The sequence below is a fragment of the Delphinapterus leucas genome, chromosome 20, assembly GCF_059928025.1.
Source record: "Delphinapterus leucas isolate spDelLeu-1000000601 "Yukka" chromosome 20, BTC_Dleu_Yukka2, whole genome shotgun sequence".
In the NCBI taxonomy this organism is placed as follows: Eukaryota; Metazoa; Chordata; class Mammalia; order Artiodactyla; family Monodontidae; genus Delphinapterus; species Delphinapterus leucas.
The window spans coordinates 42,103,682-42,123,380 of record NC_143148.1 but is presented as its reverse complement, the minus strand read 5'-3'; the positions used below and the strand labels follow the sequence as shown (position 1 = coordinate 42,123,380).

At 58.4% G+C, this 19,699-nt stretch overlaps 2 protein-coding genes and 1 pseudogene across 6 annotated transcripts in view; 2 read left to right on the top strand and 1 right to left on the bottom strand.

The window, feature by feature from the left end:
• Positions 1–1,984: 1,984 nt before the first annotated feature.
• RIPOR1 (RHO family interacting cell polarization regulator 1) lies at positions 1,985–18,103 on the bottom strand. Of its 5 annotated transcripts, none has more exons than XM_022583455.3 (22): positions 17,999–18,103; positions 10,329–10,455; positions 10,062–10,214; positions 9,814–9,892; positions 9,080–9,103; positions 8,932–8,985; positions 8,636–8,788; positions 8,471–8,534; positions 8,334–8,377; positions 8,129–8,254; positions 7,526–7,674; positions 7,319–7,448; positions 5,584–7,239; positions 5,384–5,499; positions 4,364–4,496; positions 3,967–4,102; positions 3,681–3,842; positions 3,259–3,417; positions 2,904–3,100; positions 2,731–2,814; positions 2,541–2,631; positions 1,985–2,398 (listed from the first exon to the last, which is right to left on the bottom strand). In XM_022583455.3, the coding sequence occupies exons 2-22, from the start codon at positions 10,430–10,432 to the stop codon at positions 2,301–2,303; spliced, it is 3,912 nt and encodes a 1,303-aa protein (XP_022439163.2). In that variant the 5' UTR covers positions 10,433–10,455; positions 17,999–18,103; the 3' UTR covers positions 1,985–2,300. The 5 variants fall into 5 exon arrangements, with proteins under 5 accessions (XP_022439163.2, XP_089759340.1, XP_089759341.1 ...); XM_089903214.1 differs by lacking the exon at positions 17,999–18,103 and adding an exon at positions 17,312–17,423; XM_089903215.1 differs by lacking the exon at positions 17,999–18,103 and adding an exon at positions 11,284–11,437 and having other exon boundaries at positions 3,606–3,842.
• Positions 10,436–13,003, top strand: LOC149744686 (uncharacterized; annotated as a pseudogene).
• The window catches only part of AGRP (agouti related neuropeptide), a 40,218-nt gene continuing 31,718 nt past the window's right edge, over positions 11,200–19,699 (top strand). The window contains 1 exon segment of the mRNA XM_089903231.1: positions 11,200–11,303. The gene's annotated coding sequence lies outside the window, so the exon portion shown is untranslated.

Here is a 19,699-nt window from a genome sequence, read left to right as displayed (position 1 = left end):
GGGTTGAGTGGCTGTTCTGGGGTTGGTTCACACTGCTCTGAGCTGGGTAGGGTTAGTGGGGCAAGGGCCCGAGGCTCTTTTTGTCTTGGCCTTGATAGTCCTTCGGCTGTACCTCATAGTGCCCTAATTCTAGCTCCTGCACCCTCTGACCTTCATATCCACCCTCACCTAGAGCTGAATACGAGGCTCGGGATTCAGGACTCTCCTTGTAGAGGACAGAGTTAGGTACCTTATCCCTTCCCAGAATTGGAATGCAGAGATGTAGAGCCATTCAAAGTTCCAATGACAGTCCCAGTTGACCCCTGGCTGGGATATTTTCCCATCCTACATTTCTTGCCCAGGCCCTGTCTTCTCCTGTGGGTTAAGCCATGAACTTGTGCTAGTCCAGTCACCCCCGCCTGCACTTTCACAGGACATGGTCAGCCAGTGTTCACTTCCTCTTTGCCCACCACACAGGCCACGCTTTGGATGTCAGTGGACAGTCCTGCCCTACTAGGGGACCTCTCGTGGGGCCTCAGGCCTGAGGGGCTCCTAGGGGTGGTCCTGGGACTGCAGCCCTGATGCAGGGGCCCCTGCGGCAGGCCCAGGCTGTGGCCAGCTTTGGGTACTGGCTTGGTCTCTATCGTTTGTTTGCCTTCCCCTCCCCTACCACTCCAGCCGACCACCCCAAAACTGAGTTACACTATCCCTCCCATGCCACCCGTCACAGTCACAGAGGGAGCACAGCGCTGCGCCTATGCGCTGAGGGCTGTCAGCCTGCCCCCACCCAACTGGAATGAGCCACCTGCATCCACACACAGGTGTTTCCTGTGCTCCTTCCTGTTACCGTTTTTTTTTTTTTCTGCTCAGCTTGGCTTCCCCAGCAGGTGGTTAAGGGCCCGGCCAAACCTCTTCATACACAGCTCTAAAACACAGGGGGGCAGGGCTCTCTGGGGATCTGGGTCACCCCCCAGTGGGGACTGTTGGCATCTCATTGGCTCTACCTGAGTGCAGGGACACAGACTCCCCCCAGGGTGTCACGCTGCTGTGCTACAGCCACAGGTACTGGGACGCCAGAGTGGGCTCAGGGAGTGGGGAAGGCCCTGCTCTTGCACTGTCTCCACTGAAAGCTCTGGAGGGAGAGGGGAAGGGTGGCAGACCTGTTTCTCCAGCCTTGAGTGTGGGCCTCCCTCGGGCCCTCCTTAGAACAGGCCTGCCATGCTGAAGTCCCCCCACCCTCAGCCTCCTCCCATTGAACACTTAACTTTCTGGGGTTAATAAACTCACGTGAGCCCTCTCCCTAGAGCCCTCTTTCCTGAAGCAGCACAAGCCTGCCAGCTGTGGCGAGGTCACAGGGTTTAGTCAGGTTTGTTATTATGGAGAGGAGGTGGCTCAGGGAGAGGAGTGACCTTCTGTTTAGAGTCACAGGGCAGCCATCCGGATCTCCTGCCTCCCAGGCCCCAGCTCTTGCCCTGGGCAAGAATCTCCTCTCAACTACCCAGCGCTCAAGGAGCTCCTTGTGCTCAGCCCCTTCTGTAGGAAGCTGCCTGGGCTGAGGCGTAGACCCAGAAGCCTGGCATTCCCTGACAGGGTTCTGCTGCTCCCTGGTGGCCAGAAGCTCCAGCCACCACCACACCTTTTCCTGCCTGCTTCCTCTTTGCCTCCTGGCCAAGTGAGCTGGCTGCCAGGGAGCCATTCCCAGGACTGGCACCCTTTGGGCCTTCTCTAGGCCAACTCCACAGTTTGGCTCCAGTCTAGGCCCACAGCTTCCAGGCCCAGGGTACACCCACCTGCAGGCTGGGCCTCCTCAGCAACACTCCACCACCCTCTTCCTCTGCCCTCTTTTCCAAGCGCAGTTCCAGCCTCTGGGCTCTCTTCCATCTGGATTTCCAGGGCAAAAGCACATGGCATTGTCACAGTTGGAGTGTGGACACACTAGTGTCAGGGCCACAGCCAGAGTGTGCTGGAGCAGAAGGTCAGTAGTGCACCAGTCCAGGCTACGTAGGAAAGGCATTTTGCTTTTTTATTTTCTGTAAAACTCTGTAAATAAAATACAAAACCAAGGGACGTGGCAGGGCAGAGGCAGGACGGCCAGGCCCGGGACACCGATCTATGGCAAGTGTGCTGAGCTGAGGCTGGGAGGCACTTGACTGCGGCACTGACTCTACCCACCCCGAGGACAAAAGGAGAATATATTAGATTTTCATTGATAGGAATCTGTGAGGGAGGAGTGTCTGGAGCCAGCCCTCACCCTCCCTGCCAGTGCCTGGTAAGCCCTGAAAGTGGGGGGAAGGGGCACTGGGGGCCGGTGGGTGGGGTGTTTAAAATGCCGTGCTGGCCATGCTGCCGGGCCCGAAGATGCGGGGCAGGGCATCCAGTGACTCCTCCAGCCGTCGATGGGCAGACTGTCCCTCTTCTCCTGTAATGGATAAAGATGGGATCAGGAGAGGCCCTAGCCCCGCCCTGGCCCTCCCACCCCTGACCCCATCTCACCCCTATTCCCAGCAGCCAAAATGTCATAGAACTCAACTTGACCCATATCTCCCATTCCCCAGTCTCACCGCATTGCTGCAGGCTCTGCCGAGCTGCTTCCCTCACGGCTTCTGTGTCCGTTTGGCACAGGTACACCAGGGGCTCAATGCCTTCAGGAGCCTACCGGGGGAGACAGCATTGAGGTGGGCCCAGTGCAGCAGGTGAGAAAGGCTCAGGACCCAGGGCTTGGGGAGCTGGGAGGGGAGGGAAAGGGGTCACCTTGATGCAGCCCAGGGCCAAGCAGCCAGCCACTCTCGTCTGCACATCCTCATCCTCGAGCTGGTCCAGGAAGCAGAGTAGAGCCTGGTTAAGGGTGGGAGGGCAGACTTAGCCAGACACTGGGAGCCTGGGACCCCAGCCTTTGCCCTCAGGGAGCCCTGCCTGACTCTTACCCTTTCCCGGAAGGCAGGGCCCAGTGACAGGCTCCGGAGCTGAGTGCTGACAGCAGCCATGACCTTGTTGTTGCCATGGACAAGCAGGGAGCTGAGGGCCCGGAGCCCATCCCTTCGAAGCCGCCCCTCAGGTGCCAACCTCAGGGCTTTCAGCACCACAGCCTGGTCATCTGAGTTCAGATTCCGCACCAGTAACACTGAAAAAAGGAAGCCGGGCGGGGGGTGTCAGTTGGAACAAGCTGGCAGGGCAAAGAGCCTCCCGGGGTGGGTTCTTTTGTACCTTCATGTCCTGAATTCACACCTTCAGACCCACCCATAGCATCAGGCCACTTTGTGACCAGGGCTGCTGCCTCACCCTCCTCGGCAGTCTCGGTCACATAGGCTTCCATGGAGGAGCTGTCCAAGGCTTCGAAGTAACTCCAGAACTGGTAGACGGTGAGCTGCTCTCCAGGGCCTGACTGGGGCCTCCGGGGCAGCTTCTGCCCCAGGGCATCCTCCAGGAACTTGACACACACTGTGGGAGGCAGTGCCGCAGGTCTCAGGGTGTGGATGGACCTGGGCCCTTAGGGGGAAGAGTGCTCCCACCCCACGTGCAGGTGCAGGGACCCAGCACAAAAGGGTCCAATCTGGGCCCTTTTGTGCTGAGGCATGAGCCTTCGATGTTTCTTCCCAGTGCTCATCTCAGCATGTCTGTGGGCTGACCTGGCTTTCCCTGAGGTCCCATCACTGGGGATCTGAGAAAGGAGAGCAAAGGGCGCAGGTAGGCAGCCCACTCACCAGCCTCGGCTAAGCCTGGCTGGCGCAGGGAGAGACGGGCGCCGTACTGATTGCAGAAGGTGAGGAGCACCCGCTCCACAGGGCAGATGAAGGGGCTGAGTCCCTCTGTACATTGGTCCCAGAAGGTCAGGAAGCCGGGCCGGGAGGCCGAGAACTGCACCACTGTGAGGAGGTGCAGGAAACTGTCAGCAACAGGACAGGCCGGTGGGGAGACAGGCGCATAGGTGGGATAGGGCAAGGGAGGAACTTTGGGGCAGACATGAGGCAGAGCCCACACAGCTTTTACCTTCCTGGGCAGAGGTGGCAGGGATTTCCCATCGCCTGCTAAGCTCACATACTGCTTCGAGCACTCGGGCCTCCCGTAGTAGCCGCTCCAGGGCCCATGCCTCTTGGCAGCGCAGGGGCCCAAATGTGCCCAGTTTCTGGAGAGTAGGGGTGGCCAAGTAGCTCAGACCTCAAGACAGAGCTTAGGGAGGGTGGAGACCAGGGACTACCAGTCCCTGCATGCATCGGGAGAGACTTGGGGGAGCCAGAGTGTGGGAGGTGTTCCATTCAGCAAGAGCCAGGCCCTGGGACATTGGGGAGTGGAACTTAGAGGAGGTGTGCAGGGCCAGGATTGAAGTGTAGGGCTCCCTGGGGGAAGGGGCTACAAGGGAAGGGTGGGGGAATACCACTAGCCTCACCAGCAGGAGGCGGCTGCAGTGGTACAGATGCTGGACCAAGGCAGTGTCCAGAGCTGGACACTCTGTGCTGAGGGGTCGGGCACTAGGTGAGTCGAGGCTGTCCTCAGCCCCAGGCTCCGGGCTGTTTGGGGGCCTAAGAGAAAAATGGGGTCAACCGCCCCAGGAGCACACATCATCATCTGGTCACCAGAGTATTTTTATTAAGTTCCCCCCATCCGAGAACAGAACACATCATGCACAAACAACAGACAATGGGTAAGTTCACGGAGGACTTCCAGAAGGAGGAAAGGGCTGGGACCAGCAGGTGGTAGCAGGGGTCTCCAGAGCCTGTCTGCCCAGGGCTACCTCCAGCTAGGACTGCTGGGACCTCTGGGGCCGCCGGGGCTGGGATGGGCGGGAGTAGGGTTGCAGGCGGGATGGTCTACGCAATGTGGACTGCAAGGGATTGCGGCCCAAGGGGCGCAGGGCACGGGGCCATAACCTAGGCAGCACTGGAGGGAGGAGGGGCTGGGCATGACCTTCAACTGGGAATCGGCAAAGGCCACTCTGGGACAAAGACCCAAGGGGCCAGGGTCTCTGGGAAAGCTGGGGTCCAGACAGAGGGGGTTGATGCTGGGGGGCACAGGATGCATGGGGAGGCACAGTAAAGGCTCGTTCATAGGGTAGGTTCAAGGTGAGGCCAAGGAAGAGAGGAGGAGCTGGAGGCTCAGGAGCTGGTGGGGACCGATGGAGGAGGCAGACACTGCAGGGATGAGGAGGAAGGTGACCAGAAGCACTGGGGATACAGATGGGATTAAAAACATGAGCAACAAGGACACACGAGGAGTACATGGGAGGGATGAACACAGATGTACCCGCCAGCAAGTCCATCCCCTCCCACCCACCTCCCTCAAGCCCACCACCCATCTTACTGCTCTCTTTACGTGCTCCCCCGGCCTCACCTCACCTGTTCCCCTTTCTCGCCTTTCTCCTTCACCTGCTACTCACCTCCCCTCTTCCCCCGCTCCTAGCCCCTCTCACCTGTCCCCAGGACTGTCATTGTCTTCATCTTCATTGAGGAAGCTGAAGCTCTCCAGGGCATGCTCCACAGTGATGCTAAGACTGGACGCCCGGCTGCGAGTCAGGCCTTGTCTCTGCTGGGGTTGTGAAGGGCGTCAGAGCTGTCGCCCCTGCCTGGCTGCCCTCCCTGCGCTGCCGCAAACCAGCCCAGCCCTCCTCACCATAAGCAGACTCTCCAGCCGTGTCACCTCCTGCTCCAGGCCCTGCAGCTCAGGAAACTGGCCACGATAGTCATCCAGGGCAGCCATTAGGGCCCCCAGTGCCTCTTCCAGTTTCCTGTCCCCAGCACCTCCAGCTGCCCCTGGAACTGGGGCCTGGGCAGCCCTGGCCACTCTAGGGTCTGAATGCTGGGGCACAGGGGCTAGGGGTGAGGGAGGGGGACTTGGGCTCTGACGGATGGCTTCTGGGAGTTTTGGGGAAGGGCTTGTGAGGGGTTCCCAACTGGAGCAGGTAGGACTTGGGTGGGAGGTGCTGAGGGCTATGGGGTCTGCCTGAGTGCAGGAAGTGGAGGCTGGGTAGCTACAGGACAGGGGGTCGATGCCTGGGAGGGGAGGGTCTGTGTTTGCAGAGGGGTTGGAGAGCGTGGCAAGGTCTAGAAAAGTGGAAGGGCTTACAGTTATAAGCGTGGGACTTGTGACAGAATGGGTAGGACTCCCGGTGATCTGGACTGGGTCCTTAGCATTGGGTGTAGCGGTGTGAGTTGAAATCCTGGCTGTGTGAGTAGGGGTTGCAGTAGTGTGGGTACTGCTTGTGGTGGTGTGGGTAGAGCTTGCAGTAGTGTTGGCAGGGCTTATTATGGTATGGGTGGGGCTCGTTATGGTATGGGTAGGGCTTGCAGTAGTATGGGTGGGGCTAGTGGTAGTGTGGGTGGGGCTTATGGTAGTCTGGGCTGGGTCTGTGATACTGGGGGTAGGGCCTGCAGTAGAGAGGGTAGAGATCACGTGTTTGTTGGTGGGGCTTGTGACAGTGTGTGTCAGGTTTGTGACAGTGTGTGTCAGGTTTGTGACAGTGTGGCTGAGGCTTGTGGTGGTCTGGACTGGGTCTGCAGTATTGGGGACAGGAGCTACAGGAGTGACGGTAGAAAGCATCGGCTTGTGGGTGGGACTTGTGGTCTGGACTGACCCTGTGGTACTGGGGGTAGGGCCTGTAATAGTGATGGTAGAGACCACAGTCTTGTGGGTAGAACCTGTGGTAGTGTGAGTAAGGCTTGGAGCACTATGGGTAGGGCTTACAACACTAGAGGTGGCGCTTGTAGTGGTGTGCGTGGGGTCTGGCAATTCAGGATAGCTAGAATTTATGGTCTTGTTAACTGAGTCTAGGTGTGCAGAGGGGGCAGGGTCTGTAGATGTGTGGGCGGGGCCTGTTGTACTGAGAGTGGGGCTTATGGCAGAATGGCCAGGGTCCAGGGCAGAAGGGACAGGACTAGGGTGCTCCCCATGTGTGGGATCTGGATGTGCAGGTGGGCTGGGTCCCTGGACTAGACTTTCTAGGCCTGCAGCCTCCACTGAAGCCTCAGCCATGGCAGCATCCACACTGGCCTCACTGATATGGCTCAGAGTCCGGCTATAGGGGGCATGCCCATTGGCCAGGGCTGGGGCCATGGCCCCCTCCTCATCCACGGTTCCAGAAGTGGAGGTCTCAGCCCTACGGAAGGCAACCTGGATGGGCAGAGGCTCAGGCTGCTGCACCAGGGGCCTGGGGGCTGAGGAGTGGCGCGCAGTGCCTGAGAGCTGTGGGCTAGAGGAGTCATCGGAAGATTCGGACGACAGGGACCACGCTGTCCCATTCTCCAGCTCCTCCTGCCGCCTCAGCATATTCTAGGAGAGAGAAAAGGACATCTCAGGACCACCCCCGGCAAACCCCTGGAGGGGGGGCTGAGCCTGGGATGTGACTCACATAGAAGGCCTGTTCCCGAAGTGAGGGCGTGTCTGGTGGGCTCTGGCTGTAGGTGGAGAAGCGCTTGGTGACTGTGGAGGCCTTGTTGACAGTAGAAGCAGCTGAGGGCTGGTCATCCTTGTCGAAGGGACTGGAGAGGGAAGAAGCTGTTAGAAGGTGCTAACATCAAGCCCCAGCCCCGTCTCCAAGCCCCTCAGCCCCACGAACCTCCACGTGACTTCCAGGCTGAGCTTGATGGTGCCGAGGTCATTAATGTCCACAGCTACAACCTGGGGCAGGGCAGCGAACAGATCCTTGGTCTCACAGGAGACGCTGCCTACAACCACATGGTTGGCCAGGCCCTTCAGTTCTGTCACCTGTAGCCAAGAATGCATGGTGGGGTCACAAGGGTGTAGGGGTCATGAGATTGTGGGAGATCAGAGGTCTGAATTTGCATAGAGGTTATGTGACAGTCACAGGGTCATTGGGCCATGAGGAAGTTACAGGGAATGGAGTTCTCAGGGTAATGGGGCCATGGAGGCTCAAAGCAGCCTGGGAGCACGGGGACCACAGAGGTCTAAATTTGTAGTCATTGAGGTCGTGGGAGTCACAGCCTCATGAGAGTTCAGGGATCATATATTCACAAAGTCAGGCGATCACAAGGAAATCACAGGGTCATGAAGGTCAAGGGGTCACGCATTCACAGAGGGCCATGGAACCAGATGGGGGTCACAGGGGTAAGGGTCTCAGGGTCATGAGGATCATAAGGGGTTCACAGGGTCATAGAGCCACAGGATCTTGGTGTCCTATGGTTCTGGGCAGAGACATCACCTTGATGGACAGGAACTCCGTGAGCAGAGGAAGAAAGACGGTTTCCTCACTGTCCCACACCTGCTTTCCACTACCCTCTATGCGGCCCCGTAGTTTCCAGCGCTGACGCCCATATTTCATGCAGATCTAGGGGGAAGAGGCAGGTTGAAGCAGCCCTTGGTGTTGCGACCCTGCCATCCCAGCCCTTCCCTGCCCATCCTCCTACCTCATACTGATCACCCACACATAGCCTGGCGAAGCCGGCCAGCCCTGGGAGTGGGGGAGAAGTAGATGAGCTGGGTCCAGGGGTCTCAGGCACACACCTCCCTCTCCCCGCCACCAGTCGGCCTCACCACTTGGTACCTTTCATCCGGAGATGGAACTCGCCCAGCTGTGCTTCCAGCTCGCTCTCCAGCAGGCACATGCTCTGAGAGGGATGGGCAGGGACAGGAGGAGGTCAAGAACCAGTCCCCTCTCACCAGCTCTGCCACACTCTGTGCCTCTGCCTCACAGGCACACATCCCTCACCTCTGTGTACTCCCGATGCCCCCGAGTAGCCTCGGCCAGGCTGTCCCGGGCCTCACGGCTCCCTGGGGAGCCGGTGCTGTAGGCCCGGACCATGTTGTAGGCGCCATCCCGGAGACGCCGCTGGACACAGTATGCCTCATACAGCTCGTCGATCTGGGCAGATGAGTGGGGTGGCAGAGGGGGGATTGAGACTCACTACTGGGGTTGCTCACCCAGGGCCTAGCATCATCCCATCTCCCTGTGATACCCAATCCCCCACCCCACGCTGCAAGCACACACGCATGCTGCACAAGTACCTTGCTGGCGTGGAACTCCAGCCGTCGTAGGAAGCGTTCAATGGACTTGACTTGCTGGGGGAGAGGTGCGTTAGGAGAAGCCTGAGGCCCAGGGCCCTTTACCTCCCCCTGAGCCAACCTCTTCCAACACCATTCTCTATACACTCACCTTGTCTAAGTCATACAGGAAGCCCTGCGGGGAGAGATGAGGGGGGCATTAGGAGGTAGGGGAAGTACTCCAGCAGGGGCAGTTGCTCACCCAGACCTACCTAGCTCCTCTTCATCACAGCCTTCCTCCCTCTCACACCACAGACCACAGCCATTCCAGTCAAAGCAGGGACTGACCTACCTTCCCACGTGCCTCGTCTTTGCTGGTGTCATAGATTTGGTCCCCAAGGCCCCTCTAGTACTCTTCCCCCCACCTCTTCCATGGGATCCCTCCCCTGGCCCACTGCCTTTTCTACAACCCCTAGGAAGAGAGCTCTGTGCCTCTTCATGCATGGTTCCCTCTACCAGGGAACTCCTGTTCATGCTTCAAGACCCAGCAGAAATGTTTCTTCCTCTGGGAAGCCCTGACCTGTCCCCCAGGCAGAACCATGGCTCTCCCTCAGTACCACTACAACATAATCTTATGCTGTCCATGTCTGTGGGGTTTGACCCAACCCACTGGAAGCTCCCATGGACAGGCACTGGGTCCCAGGCAAAGTACATGCAGCCTGGGAAAGCTGAGGAGAGGAACCTCCCCAGCCTTCCCTGATACCCCCTTTTCTAGTCACACCTGGACCAAATCACCCCAGAAAACAGCTCTGATGTCACCCAGGGCTGGTGCTGCCCAGTCCCCCACACCACAAGAGCAAAGGGCATATTAATCCTGGGCATACGGGATGCCAACCCTTCACTTACCAGGCGGGAATTCCTCTTGGACTCCCTTATCTGTCTTTGGAGTTTCTCCTGCTCCTGCTGGTGCACTTCCAAATAGGCCCTGGGGAAAGGGGTGACCACAAGAGTTATCTTACCTCTCCAGCTTCTACCTGCCCAGGGAACAAGCAGTGAGGAGAGGGTGTGAGGCTGGGGAAGGCTCCTACTAGCAGAAAGGGAATGAGGACTTAGGGAGGGATCATGGGACAAGGCATTGGGAGGGCACTGCTTACGTCAGGCCTCGCTTGAGCGCCGTGTACACCAGGTCCAGCCGCTCAGGCTGTGGGACCTTGGGGGCCGGGTGCGCCACTGAAAACATCTTGGACACTCGGGAGAGCGCTGGGGGCTTCCGTGGGGGCCCCGGGGGACTGAAGGCTGGGAAGCTCCTGAAGAAGAGACTGCACTCAGGAAGGGGCAAGAAGTCATTCCCCAAGCCCTCACTTGCACACTCCAACCCGGTCAGACTCTCTTGACCCCATAAGCCCCCCTCTGCCGCGTACCTGGGCCCCCGCTCCTGGCTGCCGAGGACGCCTGCGAAGGACTGGCTCCTATTGACCCGGGCGCTGAGCAGGCGGCGCTGCGGCCGCACCGACAGGGACATCATGGAATGAGTCCGCGCGGGGCTCCCTGGGGGTGGCGAGGGAGGATGTCCAGCGCCAATCAGGCCCTTGAAGCCCCCTCCCCGCGGCCCCGACTCTGTATCTCAGTCCTGCCGGCCACGGCCTGAGGCTGGAGTCCGAACCCCAGCTGCCCTGGTGCTTATGACAGGGCGGCCGCGGGTGACTCGGTGTCGGACTCAGCGTGGCCTCGGCTACGCCCCCACTTCCTGCAGAGGTGAGGGCTCCGCCTGCCGCGCGGGGCAGGAAGGGGGGTCGCACTGGGACCCTCCCCGGGCTGGGAAGGGGCAGGAAAGGGGAGGGGCGCGCAAAGAATGTGCGGAAGCGCCTGTTTACCCGGGGGTGGGGCGGGCTCCCCAGCCCTGCCCTGACCTCCTCCCCCCAAGTGGACCAGGAGCTCCCACGCCCACACCCCGAGAGGCCGTAGGAGGTCACGGGGCGGAGCGGGGTGCGTGCTTTGAGCCCAGCGGAGCTGCCTGGCAGGCCCGGCCTGTGCAGGTTGGGCTCCCCACACCGGCCGCCCTGCGGAAGCTGCTCCCCTCCAGCCCCCACCCGCTCCGAGGCGCCCAGACGCCAGAGCCCTCCCGGTGCCCAGAGCCGGGGGATTCCCAGGTTGGGGGGCAGTGCCGAGAAGTGCCCCGCCCCCTCCGCTTTCCTGAGACTCCAACCGGGAAACTGAGTCACAGACAGCAGCCTTTGCCCGTGACCTTAGCAGGAAGAGATCCTCCGCAGACCCCCACACCGCTCCGGCGAAACACGCGCCCCAGGCCCACAGAACGCGGCCCGCAGCCCCCTGGGACCAGCCCCGGAGCCTCCGCAGCCCCGGACCAGGTCCTACCTCTCTTCTTGGAGTTCATGGTAAGTCCAGGACAGCCCTCCAAGCTCCGTGCTTGCCCCCCGTGTCCCCGCCGGCCCAGGGCCACTCGGTGCCGGCCGGGCTGGGCTCCGCGCTCGCTCCCAGCGACTCTGGCTCCTGCTTCAGCTCCTCCTGGCGCCGCCCCCCGCCCAGTTCCTGCCGCCTGACTCAGCCCGCCGGGATGGGGCGGGACCCGCCGGACCACGGGGCCACCTGGCCCTTGGCCCCCCTCCCAGCCTCTGGGAGGGGTGACTGGAGGTTCCCCTCAGGCAGGGGACTTACAGGGGTCTTCTCGGCTGGGTCAGGAGTGTGGGTAAAGGGAGTCGAGGGCGGCGGTGAATATGGAGGGATAAACAGAGTGAGGACACCGGGTGGGGCTGAATTGGGTGCAGTTAGCACAGGGGGCTCATAGTGTGGCTGTTGAGGGGTGCTGAGAGAGAGCTGGACACAGAGGGCTGAGAGTTGGGGTTCTGAGTGTGTGAAGGCTAGAGAGCAGGGGCTGAGAGAGTAGAAGGAAGGGCTGGGGGTGCTGAGTGGAGGGACTGTGCCAAAGGACGGCAGAGAAGCACTGAGCATGAGGGGGTTTGGAGGCTGAGAAGGAGCTAAAAGTGGGGGACTGGATCAACCCCATATTATGTGTTGCTACCGAGAGAAGGAAGAGAAGCAACTGGGTGCAGAGAGTCCCATAGCACCATGCACCACCCCCATCCCTCCACCCTCAGAGGGGATGCTCAGTCTGGACACCCTCTCTACCCCCAGGCCACAGGGTAGAGGATCCGGTCCCATTCCCCAATCAGGGCCTTCTCTCTGGCAGAAGCTGCATCCTAGGGCAGAGGCCCCATCCTTCTGGCCCCCACCTCACCTGGGCTGAATCCCCTTGGTGTTGGCCCTTTCTTGCCCCCAGTATCTCTTTATTGACTATCCCTATCCAACTCTAGCCTGGATAAAGGCCACCATACTCAGGGTCCATTGAGCATCTCATCCTCTCAGATGGCCTGGGTGCTCCCCCACCCCATAAACACTCTTGCTCCTTGATGCTCAATTCTGCTGCACTGGGCTTACTTTTTCCCCAAGAGGCTGGGGTGGGCCCAGGGGTCTGCATTTCCAACCAGCCCACCACCCCGCTACAGATTCAGATGCAAGATGTCCAAGGATCCTAGTTTGAGAAATGCTATCTCCCCCTCCTTCCTTGAAGACTGGATGCTGTGCACCCTATGCTGGCAGCTATGCATTCCCATGGATTGCCCACTCAACACTGGCCTCTGCTCTGTGCAGCCACCCTCCATGGGAACACCCCAGTTTCATCACCTGGCTCTGGAATGACCCTTTCCTAAATCAGAACCACATCTCCATCACCCCCTCCTCACCTGCCTTCTACCTGTGACCTCTTGAGACCTCAGCTCATTTATTCAGCTATTTACCAAGTGACAACCCTATGCAAGTCTCTGGAGATAACAGCTGGAATTGCACAGACATTGCCCTGCACAGAGCTCACAATCCGCCTCTGCTTCCTTTCTCTCTGCCAGTTCCCTCCTACCTTCTCTTCTCTACCTTCCTTGCACACCCTTCTCCCCAGCCTGGATCTGCAGCCACCACTCCAGCTTGCTCGCCTGCTACCAATATCCCCAGCACCCTGGGCTTCTCTATTACCTGGCAGAAACCAACCCTGGGCAACCTAACCCCCTGCCTTCTCTGCACCTGTGCACAGGCTGGCGGGAGCTGCCAGAGGTCTTGGCACAGCAGCTGGGCTGGAAAAGAGCAAATCTCAACCTCAGCCAGGCTTTTGTTTCCCATGCGGGAAATCCTCATGTGTGACCTTAGCCATCTCTCTCCCTTTCCATGGAAGATGAGTGTTTCAAACTTTCTCCACAAGCCTCAAACAAGCTCAAGTCACTCCCACATAAAAGATGAAAACAACCTTGGAAACCATCCAAATGCCCATCAGTAGATAATGGAATGCTATACAACAAAAAGAATGGACAATATACAACCACATGCAACAATGTGGATGAATCCTACAGACATAATGTTGAGTGAAAAAAGCAAGACCACAAGAGAGGATATATGTTTGAGTTCCTTGATATAAAGTTCAAAAACAGTTAAACTTAATCTATGGTGACAGAAGTCAGAATAGTAGTGACTATTAATAGTAGTGACACTACCCCTGGGGAGTAGTGACTGGAAGGGAGCGCAAGGGGGCTGACAGGGTACTGATTATGTTCTGTTTCCTAATCTGGGTTGTATTTCCTGATCCTATATGGGTGTGTTCCTTTGTGAAAATGTCTTGTGAGCTGTACAGTTAGGACATATACCCTTTCTGTGTGAATATTATATTTCAGTATAAAGTTAACTTTAAATAAATAACTACAAAAAGAAATGACCCCTGTGGACTCCCAGCCTCTTTCTAGCTACCCTACCCCTCACCCTATTTGGCTCTTTTAGAGCCAAGTTTCTTGAAGAGGTGTCTACCTCCATTTCCTCTCCAAACCCACCCACTCTTCTTCCTATCTTGGTACAGCTTCTATACCCAGTACTCCCCTGACTGGTCTGGACAAGGTCACCAGTGACTTCCCCATTGCTGAATCCAGTGTCCAATGTTTGGTCCTTATCCTGCTTGATCTCAGCAAAGCTTTTCACTGTGTAGTTCTCTTCCTCTTCCTTGAGCCTTTCCTTGTCTTGGATTTCAAGAGACAACGTGCCTCTGGCTTTCCACCTATCGCTCTGGCTGCACATTATTATTTTCCCAGAGGATCTGCCTTTCTCCCCATCCCTGAATGGGCCTCATCCTCCCCACTCATGGGCTGGGTACATCTCCCACAGCTTAATGCCATCTAAATTTTGCCAGCTTCCATATCTCTTCTTTGCCCAAACCGTTCTTCTGAGCACCAGGCCTGTTTATCCAGCTGCCTGCTTGATACCTCCTGGAAGCTGAGTGACAATGTGGAGTGGGTTATTAGGGATGTGCTAAGTTTGAAGGCCCCAAACTAAAGTCACCACTTTCCTCCTCAAACCTGACTCTCCCCAGTCTTAACCTCTCCCCGACAGCCCCACCATCTATTTATCCAGTTGTTCAAGACAGAAACTAGGAATCATCATGGATCCCTCAGCCTCTGTTACCCCCACATCTACTCAGCCACCCACTCCTGCCGTCTCTGGAATCTGCCCCCTCACCTCCACCCCTATAGCTAGAACTCAAGGCCAAGCCATCACCAATTCTCACCTAGAACCCTACAGCAGCTTCCTAATGGGTTCCCTGTCTCCATGCTAACCCACAATGATCTATTCAATAACAGCATTGCCCCTCTTGAAATTCCAGTCACCTGACAATGCTAAAAACTGTCCTTTATCAAGTGATTTCTATGCCAAGCACTGTGCTTAATTAACAAACATCATCTCATTTAATTCTGGCAACAAACCTACGGGGTGTGTCCTATTAGCCCCACTTCACAGGTGAGAAACCTGAGGCTAACTGGCTGTGTGACTTTGGGCGAGACATTTCTTAACCTTTTGGGGCTGCAGGTATCCATCTGTTAAATGAGGATAACAACAATAATAATAACAACTATCTCACAGGGCTGTTGGGAGGATGAAATGAGATACTTCCTCTACTGGGAGTGTTCAGGGAAGGGAGAATTGTATGTGGAGTACAGAAGTTGGGGTGGACACAGTACCTCACTGTAAACACACAACAAATGTTAACTGATGTTATTAACAATTATTAATCTGCCCAAGATTACACAGCTGTTAAGTGGTAGGGCCAGGATTCAAACCCCAGGACTCTAAATCTTTAACTTCCCTCTATTCTAACTCTTGTGAAACATCCATGGGCATTCCTCTACCCCAAGGATAAAGTCCAGACTCTCTAACATGACCCACAAGACCTTCAGGCTCTGTCCCTTCCCTCATATACCTTCCTCCTCCCCTCTGTTCCCCCCATGATTGTTCTGTTCCAGATACTGTGAATTCTCCCCGTGCCTGTAGGCTCTTCAGCATTTAAGCAGCAGCTCTCATTGATCCTGTATCCTCTTCCCACTACTCTGAGCCTGGCCAGCTCCCTCTCTTTCTTCAAGTCTTACCCTACTACTTCTTCCTCAAAGAAGCCTGCCTTGGATTGGGCCCCCCTTTAAGGTGCCTCATAGTGTCCTCTCTCTGATCCCTGAGGCCACATAACTCAGTTGTCAGTTCCCCTTTAGGGTCTGTCTTCCAACCAGATTGTGAACTCTGGGGGCTGAGGCCTGTCTGCTTTGCTCACTGCTGTACCCTCTGCGCCCTGCACCAAAGCAATGAAGGAAGGCAGGAGCTGATTATGAGTTGGGGGCTGACTGAACTGGGTTGCCCAGATACAGGTAGATCCTGAGCTGCTGGAGGGGTAGATTTCAAGTCTCTATCTACCCCAACTCCTCTACCTCATGGACAATTTCCTTTTCCTTTCCTTACTTTCTGATTGTATCAGCAGGTGGGCTTTTGCCCTCTGAGAATGGGGCTGGGTGGGGGTTCCCTGGGATTCTGGAACTGAGTAGGTGGGCTGGACTCAGAGTAGGCTGAGTGTCCCATCAATTTTCTTTCTCTGGGCTTCTGCCACAGGGACCAGGATGTATAACTGTTGGTCTAAATGACCATTAGAATATCAATCTAAGTGACAATTCCAGGGGGTGAATAGGCAGGATCTCCCCTGCTGGGGGTGGGGGAAGGGAAAGAGCTGAACCCCTTGAGCTAAGGGAGAGGGGCCACCTCAACTGGTGCTGATAAGAGCCAGGGGATTTTCTGGACTTATGGCAGCCCTGAAGTCTGTTCTGGACATGGGAAAGAACCCAGGTCTCAAGGGTGATGGGGCCTGCAGCATAGCCAGCTCAGGGCAGCTAGGAATGGAACTCTGCCCGCTTGCGTGGCCCCAGATTCCGCGGCCTCTAATACCCTCTACACGCCAAAACTGGTGCACTTGCGTGGGTCAGGAGGTCCCGCCACCTGTGCGGCCCAGCTCAGTGGTATGCCAGGCCAGCCGCTTTCCCGGGAGTCTCCAGTCCAGCCCCGCCCCACCGCAGGGCCGTCCAGGACTGAGGTAAACAGACGCTAAAAATAACCCGGGCAAGGGGCGGCTTCAAGGAAGAATGGGGTCCCTCCTGAGCCTGCCCCTGTCTCCATGGCAACTGCCCCAAACCCGGCTGCTGACATCATGCCGCAGCTGCGGGAGCAGGGAGGGAAGGGGGCGCGGTGCGGCCTGGGACCCCCCACCCCGGAACCGGGCGGAGGCGGCCGGGTGGCCTCACTTCCTGCCGGCCCCCTCCCTGGTCAGCTGGTCACATTCCCGGACGGCGGCGCACTGGAAGCCTTGTGGCCTCCCCCGGGCCGGGCCTGGCAGAGGCGCTAGTCCGAGCTGCAGCGAGGGGCCCGCAGTGACTCAGCCGCGTCCTCCCCGCCAGCTTTTCCACCCGGGGAGGACCCAGCCCAGCGCCCTGTGTGCTCCCCTCATCCCCACCCATTTCCAGTTACCCCTCTGCAGCTGCTGCCCCACAGGACCCAGGACAGAGAGGTTTTTTTTTGTTGGGTTGTTTTTGTTTGTTTATTGTTTTTGACAGGGAGGTTTTGTACCTCACTCTCCAATTCTCATCTCTCTCCCCGCCCACCCATCCCCGCCGCTACCCTCCATGCCGGGGAAGCGGATGGTGCAGTGGCAAGAATTCAAATCTGGGTCTAATTCCCACCTCTCTCCAAACCAGCTGTGTGACCTTCAGAATATTACTTAACCTCTCTGGGCCAGTTTCTGCATTTGCCAGATCGTCTGGTAACCCTCCTCAGAAGGCTGTGCCGGCACTGAGCGATGCAGGCCCAGGGCAAGCCCCACAGATGGCCCACCGTATTGTTACACTGGACTGCACACAGTAGGTGCTCGGCCAGCCAGCCTGGACATATATTAGAAGCAACCCAGAACTGGCTGAGATGGGTCAGTCTTGGAGGCTGGACTCAGGCCTAACGGGGAGAGGAGAACAGAGGGTGCTGAAGCCAGGCTTACCCAGACCCCTAGCCCTGGTGAGCAGCCCCTTCCCCAAACTGGTTCTGCAGGCTGCCCAGGCCTGGCTGCTTGCAGAATTCCCACACCAGCCTCTCATTTCCAGGTACAGAGTCCGTTCCCCTACGGTGCCGGAGCTATCCTCTCCGGCCTGGGCCGCACCAGATTTGGGCGAAGAGCCCAGCCCAAGGCCGGATCGGCCACCTCGGCTCGGGGCCCAAAGCGGCTTAGGCCAGCCGGTGAGGCCAGAGAGATTAGCTCATCTCGGAGGCGGGCCTGCACCCCTTGTCGCCCTCTCCCCATTCCCAGCTCAGTCTCTCCTGCGGCGAGGGCAGTGGGGCTCCCGATGAGCGTCCGTGCCAGGGCCCAGGCTGGCGCCAAGGGCCCACCCTCAGGCCTGGCCCACCCCAGAGCCCCGGGGCACAGGCCGCCTGGGCCTTGCCGTGGGAAGGAAGGAGGCAGCGCCGGGTGCGGCAGGCCCAGAGGCGGCGGCTTTTGTGGGCGTCCTCCGCGCCCGAGAGGAGGGGAGGAACGACACCGCGAGGCCTGGGTTCCGGGGATGGGGCGATACGGGACAGGGCCTCAGCCGGGGCAGCAGATCTGGGACTCCCCAGGCGGGGGTAGGCACCAGAACCTCCGCGCCTGACCCCCGCCCTGCCCGCGGTCCCCGGAAACGGCGGGGACACTCACATGGCTGCGCTGGGCTGCGCGGACTTCGCGCTCTCCGTGCACTGGTCGCTGCCCGGCTAGGTCGCGCCGCAGCTGCCGCGGTCACCGCCGCTGCTGCCCGCCCCTCCCTCTGCTCCGCCGCCTGCAGCCCAGACGCCCCGCTCCTCCCCTGGCCAGCTGGGCCCCACCCCCTGCGCTCCCGCGGCTCCCGCACCCCTGGAGGCGCTCACGGCTCGCTCCGCCCTCTAGGCTAACGGGGCAGGCCGGTGGCTGGCGGCGTCCACCAGCTTGACGGGGCGGGGCGAGGCGGGACAGGGCGGGGTGTGGGGGGAACCCTGGACGACACGCGGGCGGTGGGAGTTCTCATTGCTCGGGATCCGGATACATATGCGGGAATAGGGCGGCTTTCGGAGAACCATTAGCAAAGGCAGGAAGGAACCATTCCTTCCCATGCAGACCCCAAAACCGGTGCACCGGAGAGCCTCGCCTGCCTGCTCCCTCCTTGAATTCCGTGGGCTCTAGAGACCTTTCAGGCCCCCATATGTGAAACAGGTCCTGGAGAGACCACGGCTGGGTTGAGTTGGTTGGAGGAAAGGATCAGGGCCAGTTTCAGAGAGGGGAACAGGAAGGCCTGAAGGCTACTCATCAGACACCTTCTGGGTCTGGACGCTGCCCCCGAGCCCTGCCCGTCCGCCGGCCTCAGTTTCCCTGCTGTGGGGGCAGGCTGTCCTTCCTGCCACCATCTGACACCGGTAAGTCTGAGCTCTTAGCCAGGCCACGCACTCACCACTCACTGGGTACTGCCATCTGCGGAGTCTCGGGCCTTGCTCTGGAAGCATGGGTGAGGACCCTGGCAAGGTCTGGGTACATGTTGTCCAAGGGGGCCAGAACCCAGTCTTTTCCAATGAGGGGCTAGAATACTGGCTCTCCCCTGGAGTGGGTTACGGTGGAGCTGACAGCTGACCTCACACTGGGGTAAAAGGGCCAGCTCCACTCCCCCACCCCTCCCATCAATAAGACAACACCGGTCCTCTCCAACCCCACCCTTCAGGCTTCACTCTGTAGTCTGTCACCTTTAGAGGTAGCAGGGGGCACTGACATCCTCTCCCTCGCTAGCTCTTACCAAAGACACACCTCACCTTCTCCCAGTTCTCCCCCTCTCCAGCCCCTCCTCTTTGCCTTCCTTTGCAGCACCCCCTTTTCTGTAGTCAGTAGACCTGGGGATTGCTTCCAGAGACTGGGTTCTTCTTTCTGTTTGCCCCCACCCTAAAATATCCAGTCTCAGGACTTCATCCGTCCTCTGCTGAACATCCTGAGCCTTCCCCTGTGCCCAGAGCCCTCTCCTGTTCCAGAGTCCCTGATGACCCACCAGATCTCATGACCTTCACCAGAGGGACTCTTCTTCCTTTGTTCTCATCTCTGCAAAGCACCACTGTCCACCTAGGCTCCCACCCAAGTGAGGCTGGGCCTCTCTGGAGCTCTCAAAACTGGCACCAATTGGACCCTGCCCACCTGGAAAGTCATCTCCTCAGCAAGGCATCCTCTGACCACCTTCTCTGAAGACAGCCTCTCCTTGGTACTCTCTGTCCCCATGTCCTGTGGACTCATGCCTTCATGTCACCCATCACCACCAGGTAGCATGTGTGCCCGTGTGTGCTCACGCACCTAAGCCTGCCTCACTGTGAGTCTCTAAGCTCTGTGGGGGCAGGGGCCACAGATGTC